At 38.6% G+C, this 14,091-nt stretch overlaps 1 protein-coding gene across 1 annotated transcript in view; it reads left to right on the forward strand.

Moving 5' to 3' along the window:
- The first annotated feature begins 8,862 nt into the window (after nt 1-8,862).
- CCDC81 (coiled-coil domain containing 81) overlaps nt 8,863-14,091 on the forward strand; it is a 34,607-nt gene continuing 29,378 nt past the window's right edge. The window contains exon 1 of the mRNA XM_007168489.2: nt 8,863-8,941. Coding sequence (XP_007168551.2) covers nt 8,863-8,941 — 79 coding nt within the window. The remainder of the gene's footprint in view (nt 8,942-14,091) is intronic.

Genomic DNA, 14,091 nt, shown 5'->3' on the forward strand with positions numbered 1-14,091 from the left:
CATTGAGATATATTTTATGTACAACAAACTATACCTATTTAAAGAGTACATTTTGATGAGTTTTGACAGTTGTATACTACTGTGAAAGTATTACCATACTCAAGATACTGAATATCATCATTACCCCCAAAAGATTTCTCATGCCCATTTGCAATTCATCTCTGCTTCTGATCCTGGCCCCAGCCGGTTACTGAATTGCTTGATCCCTCTAAATTAGTTTGCATTTTCTAGAATTTTATACAAATGGAGTCACACAGTATGTACTCTTTGTATCTGGTTTCTATCAATCATTATAATGATTTTGAGGTTCATCAATGTTGTTGCCTATACCAGTAGTTCATTCCTTTCTATTACTGAATAGTGTTACATTGTATGGCTATACTACCTGTTGTTTATTTATTTACCATTTAATGGACATATGGGTCATTTCACAGTTTTGGCTATTGTGAATATAGCTGCTGTGAATATTTATGTATAACAGTTTGTGTGAACATATGTTTTTATTTTTTCCTGTTGAATGCTTAGAACCAGAGTGGATAAGTCATATGGTAGATGTATATTTAACTTTGTAAGAAAGGGCCAGTTTTTCAAAGTACATTGAACCACATGACATTCTTACCTGCAGAATATAAGTTCTAATTACTCCATATCTTCATCAACACTTGTGTTATCAGCCTTTTTAATTGTAGCCATTCTAATGTTGCAGTGGTATCTCATTGTGGTTTTAATATGTGTTTCCCTAATAACCAGTTATGTTGAGAATCTTTTCATCTGCTTATTGGCCATTTGTATATCTACTTTTGTAAAATATACGTTCAAACATTTTGCCCATTTAAAAAATTGAGCTGTTTTCTTATTATTGAGTTTTAGGAATATTTTAAAAATATATATTCTGTATACCAGTTGTCAGATATTTGCATTGTGAATATTTTTTTCCTGTTATGTCTTTCCTTTTCATTTCATAATGGTGTCTTTTGAAGAGCAAAAGTTTTTAATTTTAATAAAGTCCCATTTATGAAATTTTAAACTTTTATTATTAATGATTTTTGTGTTCTAAGAAATATTTGCTAAACCCCAAGATTGCAAGATTTTCTCTTACATTGTATTCTAGAAGTTTTATAGTTTTTACTTTTAGATTTAGGCCTATGATCCATTTTCAGTTAATCTTTGTGTATTGTGTGAAGTGAGTTGGCTGACCAATTTATCACACAATGCCAAAATCAACTACATTTCAGTTCTTTTCAGAGTATGTTCATTGATCAGTAGTCTCCATTTAAAAAACAGTCAAGAAGTATTCTTTTGCCTATAGAAATTACATTTTGTTTTGGTATGCAGAATGGTACAATATAATGGTAAAATTGGGTGAGTAACTGTAAGTTTAGTATTTTTGGAAGCCAAAATTCTTTTCTCATTTAACTTTTCCCATTGTTGCTTTAAGCATACTGGAATTTCCTCTATTAGCATTTATCATCATTATTCCTATTTTATGAATGAAAAACTGAAGCTCTGAAGTATTCACATTTTTTTCAGTCATACAATTATTTATGCTAACATCAGGTGTAAACTCTGGTCTTCAATTGCAAAATTTTTTATTTTAGCTTATGTGAAATGGAAAAAAAAGGTGCAAAATGTTTATAAGAATGACAGGTCAGATGAGTATAGCATAAATGTTAACTTAGTATTCATAAATAGATAATATTATATACATGGGTATCATTATCATATTTATTATTCATTGAGGTCACATCTATTAAACATGGGAAAGTCCTATTGTATGACTTTTATCCTGCAGGTAGGCCAGGTAGAATGGTGGCAGTGTGCTATCTATTACTTGAAATATTTTCTTTTTAAATAGTCTGACTTGATGAATTTTCCTACATTTCTTCCTTGGGATATTATTCTATAGCTTAGTCTTAAAGTTTCTCATTTGTCATATTATCTAATTTATCTTTGGTCAGTTGTGTTACATCTTTGCCATTTTGTCTGTCAAAAGTTTATAAATAGCAGTCACTCCCAATGACATTAATCATTCTGGGGCCAGTCTTCCCAAGACTAGCACTTATCCTTTTAGTTGTTTGGTAGCTTCCCCTCATCTCTCTCAGAAATTTCTCTGATTGCAGTTGACCCTTGAACAATGGGGAGAGGGTGAGGTTTGGAGTGCCAACGCTCCCTGCAGTGGAAAATCCCCCTATAACTTTACAGTTGGCTCTCAGCCCCCACCCCCCCACCCCCATATCTGCTGTTCTGCATCTGTGGATTCAACCATCCCAGGATCTGTAGTACCATAGGATATGTTTAGTGAAAAAAATCTGCATGCAAGTGGACCCGGGCAATTCAAACTCGTGCTGTTTGAGGATCAACTGTTTAGTTGCCTTCTGACATATGGATTCTTTATGCCATGTAGTGAAATACCAACTCCATTTTAATACAGTACTGAAGAATATAATAGTCTGTGTGAGTGATCAGGTCATCCTCTTATTCCAGAGCCTTCAGGAACCATCTACACCTTCCAAGTAAACCCCAAACCTCTTAACTAAGCATTCAGACCAATCATCTCAGAAGTAACCTCCCTCCCCTTGTACTCCTATTACATTGTCTTTATACCTCTAACATGAGAGTTAAACATAGCTTTACAATAGAGTTGCAGTGCATAAACACTTAATTTATGTGAATTCAAGTCTATGTAAAGCTGAAAGAGAATAATTTGATTTAAATATTTCAGTTTTAACCACCAGTCCTTTATCAGTTAGGGTTAAATCAAAGAAACAGAACCTCTATAAATGATAGAAAATATGGGATTTATCATGGGCATTAGCTCTTACAATTATGTAAGAGCTGGTTAAGCAGACTGTGTCTGGTGTTGGGCCTAAAGTCAGCAGGGCAGCAGTCAGGAAGGAAAGTGGTCATAAAATGGGATAGAGTAAGGAAAGATTGGAACTGGTGAGGACAAGCTGGAACCACAAGGACAAAGTGGAACCTGCATGTGTCTCTCATTGCATCCAACTTCAGTGATATGAATGACCTGTAGGATAACGTGGTACCATTGGCCACACTGTTGAACATGCACCTAGTTGAGGATTCAGAAAAGCTGAAGGAGAGACCTGGCGGGAGCTGGAGAGCTGCAGGACAGGCTGCTTGCCCATGCCAACACGGTGAGCCGCCATGATTAGTGCCTGGCCCTAAAGTGATTTTCAGAGCAAAAAAAGTCTTCTGCTTTACTTCTGCCTTCCAAATCTCACACAAATTTCTCTTTTAACTAACCCTAACCTAGAGTCATACAGGGAAGGGGATTCTGAGAAATGCAGTTCCATCTTAGCTAACTTGACATAGTACAAAGTCACCATAAACCCTTGAGTTAGCAAGGGGTTGAAGATATACATCTGGTAATTTTCTTTCTTTCTTTCTTTCTTTCTTTTTTTAATGTATAAGGACATTCATTCTATTTTTTAATATAAATTTATTTATTTATTTATTTTTATTTTTGGCTGTGTTGGGTCTTCATTGCTGCATGCGGGCTTTCTCTAGTTGCGGTGAGTGGGGGCTACTCTTCATTGTGGTGCACGGGCTTCTCATTGCGGTGGCTTCTTTTGTTGCAGAGCATGGGCTCTAGGCATGCGGGCTTCAGTAGTTGTGGCATGTGGACTCAGTAGTTGTGGCTTGCGGGCTCTAGAGCGCAGGCTCAGTAGTTATGGTGCACGGGCTTCATTGCTCTGCGGCATGTGGGATCTTCCCAGACCAGGGCTCGAACCTGTGTCCCCTGCATTGGCAGGCAGATTCTTAACCACTGCGGCACCAGTGAAGTCCGACATCTGGTAATTTCCAATCTGTCTCAGTTCCCAAGTACCTTTCATAGTGTAAGCATCTCACCATGCTGAGTTCAATTCTACTACTTGGTTGAATTTTTCAAACAAGACTGCTTTCCTAATCACCAGCCAGCTGCTTCATTACATGCTCACCTGAAGAAAGTGATCTGATTCAATGCTGGAGAGAAAGACTGGCTGTACTGGGTTTATGAACCAAGAGGTGTTATATGGGTCTCCAACATTGTACTTTCCTAAAAAGGTATTTCTAGAGTAATTTTGCCCATATTCAGTTTTCAATTTATGCTTTGTCTTTGGAACCAAATCCTGGTTTTAGAACCATCTTCAATAAATATTTATTAAATGTGAATGAATTGTATACTTCTCATGTGTAGGGATTTTCTACTGCTGTATTTCTCTTAGCAAATAGCAAAGTGCTTGATACAAATTAGATATTCAATAGATGTGGATTAAATTATTTATTGCAGATTTTTATTCTGGTGCTGTGTAATATCAAAACAAGAGTATGTATTTTTTTTTTCAGTGAAAATAGTGTCTATATTTACATTTTTAAAAATTGGGGTAAGACTTGCACTCAGTGAAATGCACATGTTTTAAGTGTACAATTCTGTAAGTTTTGACAAAAATATACATCTGGAACCAACACCGCAGTCAAGACATGGAACATTTCCATCACTCCAGAAAGTTCCCTTGTAAGCTGGGGCTTCCCTGGTGCCCCAAGTCACACTGCAGTGAATCCTTACCATTCATAACCACCTACTACTCTGATTTCTACTACTGTAGAGTAGTTTGATCTGTCTTGAAGTTCAAAAAAATGAAATGATATAGAATGTACTTTTTTGTGTCTGGCATCTTTCGTTCAACATGTTTTTGAGATTCATACATGTTACTGTATGTGTCAGTGGAATAGTGTTCCATTGTATTACATTGCATAAATGGTTTATCCATTCTTCTGTTGATGAACATTTGGGGTTGTACTTAGCTTTTGGCTATTATGAATAAAGATGCTATGTACATTTGTGGACAAGTTTTGTGTGGACATAAATTTCTTTTCTCTTGGGTAAATATCTAAAAGTGGAGTTGCTGGGTCATGTGGTAAGTGTATGTTTAAATTCCTAAGAAACTGCTAATTTTCAGAGGTGGTTGTACCTTTTTAACCTCCACAAACAATGTATGTTGTTTTACATGCTTGCCAGCATTTGGTGTTGTCAGTTTTTTAAATTGTATTGTAAATGTTTTCTTTTTCAGTAGGTTTCTAAGTTGCCCTGAATATGAGCCACTGAATATTGTGTATGCTTTGGGACCTGGGTAAAAGCGACTGCTCATTCAGTGTGGGTTTTGCAAGGCAAGTTGGAGCTTGCAGAAAAGTATACGTACATTGAAACACTTTGGAAAACTTTGGCCCAGTTTGTTTGTTTCAGTGTTTACATGAATCTCTGCACTCTGCCTGTACCTCTCTCTCTCTGTCTCTCTTTCTTTGGTAAATTATCTCTAAAATATTATTAAAGTAATCCATGTTCTTGGTAAACAGTAAATAAAGGAGAAAAGTGAAAGGTTCTCTGAACTCTTATACTTCTACACACAATTTCACGGTATCCAAAAATAACCATTGCTAATATTTTTTGTGTATCTTTTCTCAAATATTCTATGTATTTACTAACATATATATCAATATGCATGTATAATTACATATATATATGTGTTTTTGGAACAAATAGGATCATATTATAAATACTATTCTGCAACAGGTTTTTACTTAATAATCTTGAAACTTTTAAAATATCAGCACATAAGTGTCATCTTTCTTTTAAGCAAACTCTTAAAAATGTATTTCAAAGTACAGATTTATAATTTTACTAGTTCCCTATGCTGGTTATCTTAGGTTAATTCTAAGATTTAGCATTACAAACAATGTTGCATACACATTTTTTTTTAATGTATCATGCAGGTATATCCAAAGAGTGAATTATTAGCAGTGGAATTGCACAGTTTGCTCAAGCTTTATTTTCAGCTGAAGTGTATGTAGTTTCAGGATATGAACAGCTCATTGGAAGTTGCTAGTAAACACAGGGTCGTGTGTGTTTCCACAGCCTCTTTTGTCAAGAGACCTTTGACAAAAGGAAAAGATGACCTTGAAAGAAAGGTCTTTATCTTTTGTAGATCCTCCTTTGGCCATCTACAAGTCACTAATAATTAGCAGTCATTCATAACCATCTTCTGAAACTGAAGACAGCTTTTCTAGAGACTAAAATTGTCATCACCATAATTCACTCAAAATCTAATCTATTATTCTAGGAAACTAATATATTTTTACAATTCCATTATTATCTTAAGATAGAACAATAATGCTGATCTTGCCACTAAAAATAGCTGGCTGGGCAACTGTTCAGACAAATGTCACAAAAGAGTTTGCCCTTTGCTTGCTGCTGAGCCATTTAGCAGTCTTCTCTGCTTATTTCCCCAAAAGATTTGAGACATCTATGCTGCAAGGACAAGTGCTTCAAGACACAACACCATCAATAGACTAAAAAGGCAGATGGTAAAAGGGAGGGTGAGGGGAACTTATTTTTCCAAGAAACTAGCTTAAGAAAGGCCCACAACTTAGTTCTGAGCTTCTTAGTAAACAAGGTAGAGAGAGAAAGAGGCTGAGTTATAGAGCTTGCCATTTTCTAGCACAGAGGTTCTCAGTTTCATTAGATAGAACAATTCTTCTTTTTATTAATTAAAAAAATTTTTTTAAATTTATTTATTTAATTTATTTATTTTTGGCTGCATTGTGTTTTCGTTGCTGTGTGCGGGCTTTCTCTAGTTGGGGCTATTCTTCGTTGTGTTGCTCTGGCTTCTCATTGTGGTGGCTTCTCTTGTTGTGGAGCACGGGCTCTAGGCGTGCAGGCTCAGTAGCTCTGGCTCGTGGGCTGTAGAGCGCAGGCTCAGTAGTTGTGGATCACGGGCTTAGTTGCTCCGAGGCATGTGGGATCTTCCCGGACCAGGGCTCGAACCTGTGTCCCTTGCATTGGCAGGCGGATTCTTAACCACTGAGCCACCAGGGAAGCCCTCTTTTTGATAACAAATATTTTGTAATGCCTTCTTATTATCCTGAAATGAGGTTTATGGATAATACACCATATAATACAGCATACCATTTAAAATGAATATAAAGTCATAACTCTAGTATATCAGAGAAATTAAAGGTGAGTACTGTATAGTAAAATAATACATATTTTAACACATATACATCCAGGCATGACTATGCTGGAAGGGAAATAAAGTTACCACATGCTTTATCTATAGGAAGAATCACTCTGAATGCAACAGCTACAAATGCAGCTTAGTTCAGGTGTGTTGGCTACTCAGCTACTACCAGCCTAATTGATGGTGATGATATAATTTTCCTAACTGGTGAAGAATTCTTCTTAAATCCTGAAAAAGAGCATAGTCTCCCCCCAATTTACTTGGGTTTTAAATTCTTAGGAAATTAAGTGATATTGAAATTGAACTAAAATTTCTTTGTATTTACATGTAAAGTGGATTTTTTTCTAGGCTCATAAGCAGCCTTTTTTTTTTCCCTTCTTACATGGAAATCTGATGAGATATGACAAATGGTGCAGAATGTGGAACAATTTTCACTGTGCAGGACTGCCCTGTGCATTGCAGGCTGCAAAGCATCTCTGGTTTCTGCCCACGCTTTGTGCCAGAAATTCTTCCCTCCCACCACCGTTGGGACAACCACTTTAGAAATCCACTTGGCATTATTTGTTAAAATCTGCATTTCTCATGACCTAGTCATGTACTCCTAGTTATATACATATCAGAAATGAGTACATATGTGCATCAAAAATTGTGTTCAAGAATGTTTGCAGCAACATTATTCCTAATGGCTCCAAATGGAAACAACTCACATCCCCTCAACAGAGGAATGGATAAATAGTGCCATAGTCACACAAGGGAATAACATGCAACATTGAAAATGAACAAATTGCTACTGCAGAAACCACGGAGAAATCTCACAACGTTTAGTGACAGAGACACACACAGAAGAATACATACTGTATGATTCCAAAAGTTCAAACACAGGTAAAACTAATTTATAGTATTTGTTGGAATAATGCCTGGTGGGGGAATGAAGTGCGTTTCTGTGGTACTGATGGAGTTCTGTTTCTTGATCTGGATGGGGTTTACATGGGTGTGTTTGCTTTGGGATAATTCATTATCAAGCAGAGTAGAGAGTATGAAAACAATTCTACAGGATGAGATTGGTTAAGTGGAAAAGGAAGGGGGAAAAATGACTGTAAGGAAAAAAAAAGGTCAACTCCCTCCCCAAACCTACTGCCCTCCATTTCCTATGAGGGGAGCCCAGGAAAAATCAAACCCGAGGAACAAATTCCGGCTCACACTCAAACCCTCAAACAGATCCAGAGACCCAAAAGTCCATCACTCGGGGCAAAAGGTTATTCCCAGATTTTGTCCAAGGTGATTACAAAAGTGACCAAGACTCTTCGCTGCTCAGGGTAAGAGGGTAAGGAAAAAACAAAGTTAAGAACCATTAAGTTACTTCCCAATCTCTTCCCGGGATCACCCGGGCCACCTGGGACCCGATCCACCTAAGGGGGCGGGGCCGAGGCCCTACTCTGACTCCCTGGCAACGGAGCAAGCCTTTGTCGCATCCTAGCAACGCGCTCCTCCCTCGCCTTGGCTGGCCTGCCCTCCCTCGGTCCCCCTACCTTGCTCACCGCTCCGGCATACACTCTCACTGGGCCACTTGGTGGTCCCGAGGGCTTGGATTTGCACTTTCTGATTCAAACGCCAGACAGCGCTCTGAGTTCCTGTAGTGGGAGCCTTTCCGGGAGAGCCAGAGTGGGGGAGGGACGGCGAGAAAAAACGTTTAAGAAAGAAAAAAAAAAAAAAATCAAGATTTGATCATTTTTATTCTTAAGACACATCCAAATTTCCCAGGAGAGTGGGAAAACCACGTTTGTGTAAACTCCATATAAAGAAGGAAGAAAAGAGACCCTTTGAAGACCCAGCCGACTGGGGACTAGAGATGTTGGATACCATCGTCCCTTCCTTGCAGGACCTAGGCAGGCACGTGCTGCACACGCTGCCCTCGCTGAGCAAGGAGGGTAAGCGACATGGGGCAGGGGGCCCTGGGAACGAAACTTTACCTGCTTGGGGGTCAAGGTGGAGACCTTCTTCCCTATCCCTTGTCTCTGGCGGGCCTTGAGTGGCCGTGTTGCCTTTGCAGCCTCACGCTGGATGTCCAAATACACTTTCTTTATTGACTTCTTTAATGAGAGAAAAGGGCCAGCTGAGGGTTTTTATAAATTTATTTATTTTACTTTTGGCTGCCTTGGGTCTTCGTTGCTGACAGCGGGCTTTCTTTAGTTGCGGTGAGTGGGGCTACTCTTCCTTGCAGTGCGTGGGCTTCTCATTGCAGTGGCTTCTCTTCTTGTGGAGCACAGGCTCTAGGTGCACCGGCTTCAGTAGCTGTGGCTGGCGGGCCCTAGAGCGCAGGCTCAGTAGTTGAGGCACATGGGCTTAATTGCTCTGTGGCATGTGGGATCTTTTGGGACCAGGGCTTGAACCAGTGTCCCCTGCATTGGCAGGCAGATTCTTAACCACTGCGCCACCAGGGAAGCCCCAGCTGAGGGTTTTTGATTAAACAAGATAATGTATACATAGGGATTAGCTCAGGGACTAGCACAGAGTAAGTGCTCAATAAACGTTAGCTAAAACAACCACCCCAAAGGGCTCCTTCTCAGAATTCATGCAAAGACAAGGCTACTTTTGTTGCCAGTGGTATCTTGGGGTTGTGTTAAGAAAGTGAGATAAAACAAAAAAACAAAAAACAACTGGGTGTTTGGAAGAAGACCTGACATCTTCTCATAAAAAACTTACTAGGCTTGGTTAAAACATAGTTTCTTAAAAAAGTGACCCTAAAGTGACACTGAGACCTGTCTACAAGTAACAGGAGCCCTTGGGAAGAAAGGAGCTCCAGAAATGCAAGCTATTATTGCTATTAAGTCATTGTAACTTAGGGATGATGCCTAGGCTTTAACCAAACGATTTTAGGAGACAAAATAAATAGGAGTACATGCCTCTTCTTTCTCTTTCCCCTGCATCACTCCTATTTTTCCTGTTAATTCTAAAAGAAGTGTTTAAAATAATGGTTTTATGGATTTTTAAATATTTGCCATATTTATAAATTTATATATAATTTCTTCAATTCAAGTATTTTGAGAACTTACTATGTGCTGAGCACTAGAGAACTGATGTTGAGCAAAACCTTGGAATTCGCAGTCTAATGGGGAAGATACACATTAACCGAGTAGTCACAGAAATAAATATAAATTTACATTTAGTCGGTGCTACTAAGGAGGTGCATGGTACAATGAGAACTTTTAATGAGGGTGAGGATGGAGGTGTGTGTCAAGATTTGCTGAAGAAGGGAAGATTTGAGCTGAGATGTGAAGAATGAGTTGGAATTGTTATGAAACCAAACTTGGGTCCATTTGCCCAATGTGCAGCAAAGTCAATCTACTGACACCAGGTTGTGGTGAAGGAAAGTATAGCCTTTATTGCAGGGCCAAGCAAGGAGAATGGGAAGCTCATGCTCAAAAGAACCGAATTCCTCGATGGCTTTCAGGGAAGGGTTTTTAAAGACAGTGTGAGGGAGAGGGTTGCAGTGTGCATGATCAGCTCGTGTATGATTCTCTGCTTCGTGATGTTGAGGTAACAGGGTGATGTTTCGGGAATCTCAGTTACCAACCTTCTAATTCCAACCTGTCTGGGATCTACATGCTTGTGGTCTGCATGCAGTTAACTTCCTCCACCTGGTGGGGCTTTTAGTATCTGCAAAACAACTCAAGGATATGGCTCAGGACATTATCTTTAGCCCTTGAAGAGGAACTGAAGGTCCTTGACTTTGCTTTATGGCTAAACTCTTATTATTTTGTCTTGCTTGACTGTTTTCCTTCGTTTTTGCATCTTCTCACTTCTCTGATTAAATTTGCTCTTTGGAACTCGGGGAAGGCCTAGGAGGCTAAAGCTTTCCTACAAGCAATAGGCAGGGGACACAGAAGGTGGGGGGTTTGTCCCTGGGAAGGCCCCACAGCATCCTGCTAGGTTTCAGAATTTAGTAGGTGAAATGGATCAGTTGAATAGGGAGTGGAGGGGAGGTGAGAGTGTTCTTGGCAGAGAGAATAGCAAGAGCAAAATCTCTGGAGGGAGGGAGCGTGGTGTGATTGAGGAGCTGAAAGAAGGTCAACATGCTCTGTGGCGCTATAGCTGCACTAGGGAATGTGTTCGTAAAGGAGGCTGGAGGGAAATGGAGAGGTCAGGTTAGGCATGGCCTCATAAGTCATGTTAAGGATGTTGGCTTTTATGTTCAGCCTGAGGGGAAGCTGTTAACTGTTTTGAGTGGAGCTAAAGGAGGAGCTGAATGACATGGTCAAATTTGCGTTTTGAGAAGACTGGTCTGGTGGCAATGTGGAGAATGAATTAGAGGGTCAAGAATGCCTATAACAGTAACCTAAATGGGAATGAGTCATCTGAATTCACTCTTGGTTTGAATTGGTAGCAGTAAAAACGAAGAGAAGTGGACAGCCTGAAAGGCTATTTGGAGAAAAACTCTACAAATTATAGTGATGGACTGGATATAGAGGTGACAGAGAAGGGGAGTTTCAAGGATGCCTTCTGAGTCCCCAGCTTATATAACTGAGTAAATGATGGGACCATTTGTTGAGATTGAAACCCTGGGAAAAAGACAACATTTAAGGGAAGGAAAATCCAAGTTAAAGTGCCTTCGTGAGATATCCAAGAAGGCAGTTGGGTACACAGGTCTGCAACCTCAAAAGACCAGAGGGTGTCTGGGCTTCTAAATAAACATTTGGGGTCATCTGCATATTGGTGGTCATTAAAGCCCTGGACATAGATGTGACTGCTTAGGCAGAAAGTATAGATTGAAAAGGGAAGGCGGCTTAGGGTTGTGTCTTGAGAAACTCCAACATTTAATGGCTGGGTTGAGGAAGGTAAGCTTGCAAAGGAGACTGAGAAGAAATACCTAGAGAGGCAAGAAGAAAACCCAGGAGAGAGTAGTGTCACAAAAGCCAAAAAGATAGGGCCTTAAAGGAGGAGGGAGTGGTCAGAGAGGTGAACAATTAAACAAGTCCATTGAATTTATTGACAAGGAGACCACTGGTGATTTCAGCAAGAGCTTTATTGATTGAATGAGAGAAGCATAAGTCAAATGACTATTTACTTAACTTTCACAAATGACCCACTGTAAAGGAGATGAAGATAAACTCCCAGTATCAGCAAAACACACAAATTAATTTTTCATCATTGTGTGTGTTAAGGCCTGCTGCTTTCATATGTTTCACCAAAGTTTAATATTATGTAGTTATAGTACTTAGAGGGTACCATCATCATTTTACAGATGTGAACTGGTTGAAAGTATTGAAGACTACACAGCCAGCAATCCCACGAAGGCAGGAAGGTTGTAGGTCTTCAGACACACAGCGCACTGGTGTTTCCACTGTACTGTGCTCTGGGAATATGTTTCCTTGTGCAAATCACTCTGTAATAATTTGCTGTGTTTGTATATCAGTATTTTAATTTTAGAAGATGTTTTATAAAGTCAGGGGGCTTGTCTTTTGATATTAATATCTATTTCAAGTATATATTATTCTATAATTATATAATGGGCACTTGGCCCTTTTTTTTTATAATGATTATAACTAAGATACAGTATTCCTGCTTGGAATACACTTGGCATTGTGTTTAAAAATATGGTTTTGAGTGCACAAAATGTTTAGAATTTGAAGTCAGATGAAGGTTGAATTGAATATAGAAGGTATGTTCAGGGATTATTTCTTGTGATTCTTGGTATTTCAGTATCTGATTAAAATAAATAATAACCTCAGCTTTCCTAAAAATATAAAAGCATATTCTTTAATTTGCTTTTTAGACTGGATTAAAATTATTTTTCTTTTGAGATTTAGTGATACCTTTTCTGACACTTTGGGATATAGAAAACATCAAAGTTAGAAATCACAGTCTGTAAGATTTCCAAATCTATTCCATTTGAATTGCAGGAGTTTAAAACTTCTTAAAGGAAATCTTGTACATGTTTTCCTTTTCCTTCAGTGAAAAATATCAAATTTCAGTTTAGAATAATAACTCTGCTCGTATATGACTTTGCCTATTAGATTTTATAGAGTAAAACAACACAGGGGACTTGAATGTATCATTCAAATGAGGAAAGACAATCTTCAAATTTCTAATTAAGCTCAGTCAAGTCTTTCCACTAGGGTTTGGTTGCAAGCTATCTAGTTTCTCCTGGCCCTAATTAAATCATTTCCTTTGGTTAGATTGTTTTCCTGAAATTTGAGCTTCATATCACGAGTCTAGGTGAAAGGCTTCACAGTTTTGCTTTGAAAAGTCTCCATGTAAGTCTGGATATTGAGATTCTGTATCATTAGTGAATTAATAATATTTTTAGTCATGATGAAAATTTGAACTCAGAAAACAGTTGGGACTGTTTGAAAGCCCTTCTTAGTTCTTAGCAGCCAGCAGTAGAATCCTTTTGTCTGCGGGGGTGAGGAGCAGTGGGAAATGCAGTAGGATGGGATAGAATAGAAGAAATACCTGATTATCGTAAACTGTATATCCGTGGTTTGGAGTGAAGGGCAGAATCTTGGCATTTGGCTCACTGTAGCATGCAGCCCTAGTTTTCCTGGTGACTGAGTAAGTTTCCATCACCCAACTTGTTCCTAGATGCTCATAAGAGTCACTGCTACTTCTTGTTGCCTAACCTGCTCTTTCCCTGGCATATTAAAAATATTTATAACCCTGATATACTGGATTAAAAGACTGCAATTTTCTGCGTAGGTAGTGGTTTAAACCATTAGGAAAAACAGTTATACCAATAAATCAAGCAGTTTCTAAAATGGGGAAAGAATTGGTTTTTGTCCCCAACTGCATCTATGACCTGAGGTGGCAACCTGGTAAATGCCACTGTTCTTGATCCTTTATTTTGAGAATTAAAACATAACACTCTTTTCATTTGTCAAGAGTTCATCAGTGGAACGTATCTGTAATAAACTCCTGACTAGGTTTGGAATGGAAATGTCAACACAGACATAGCTTTCTATATTTATGAATATTAGTTATAACTAGAGTATACCTTCATATAGTACATTAACACTTGAGTTATTGGTAACTACTTATTTTTCTACCACAGTTTTTTGGGAACACAGCTCAGAACAAGAAA

Source organism: Balaenoptera acutorostrata, chromosome 9 (assembly GCF_949987535.1).
Source record: "Balaenoptera acutorostrata chromosome 9, mBalAcu1.1, whole genome shotgun sequence".
NCBI lineage: Eukaryota > Metazoa > Chordata > Mammalia > Artiodactyla > Balaenopteridae > Balaenoptera > Balaenoptera acutorostrata.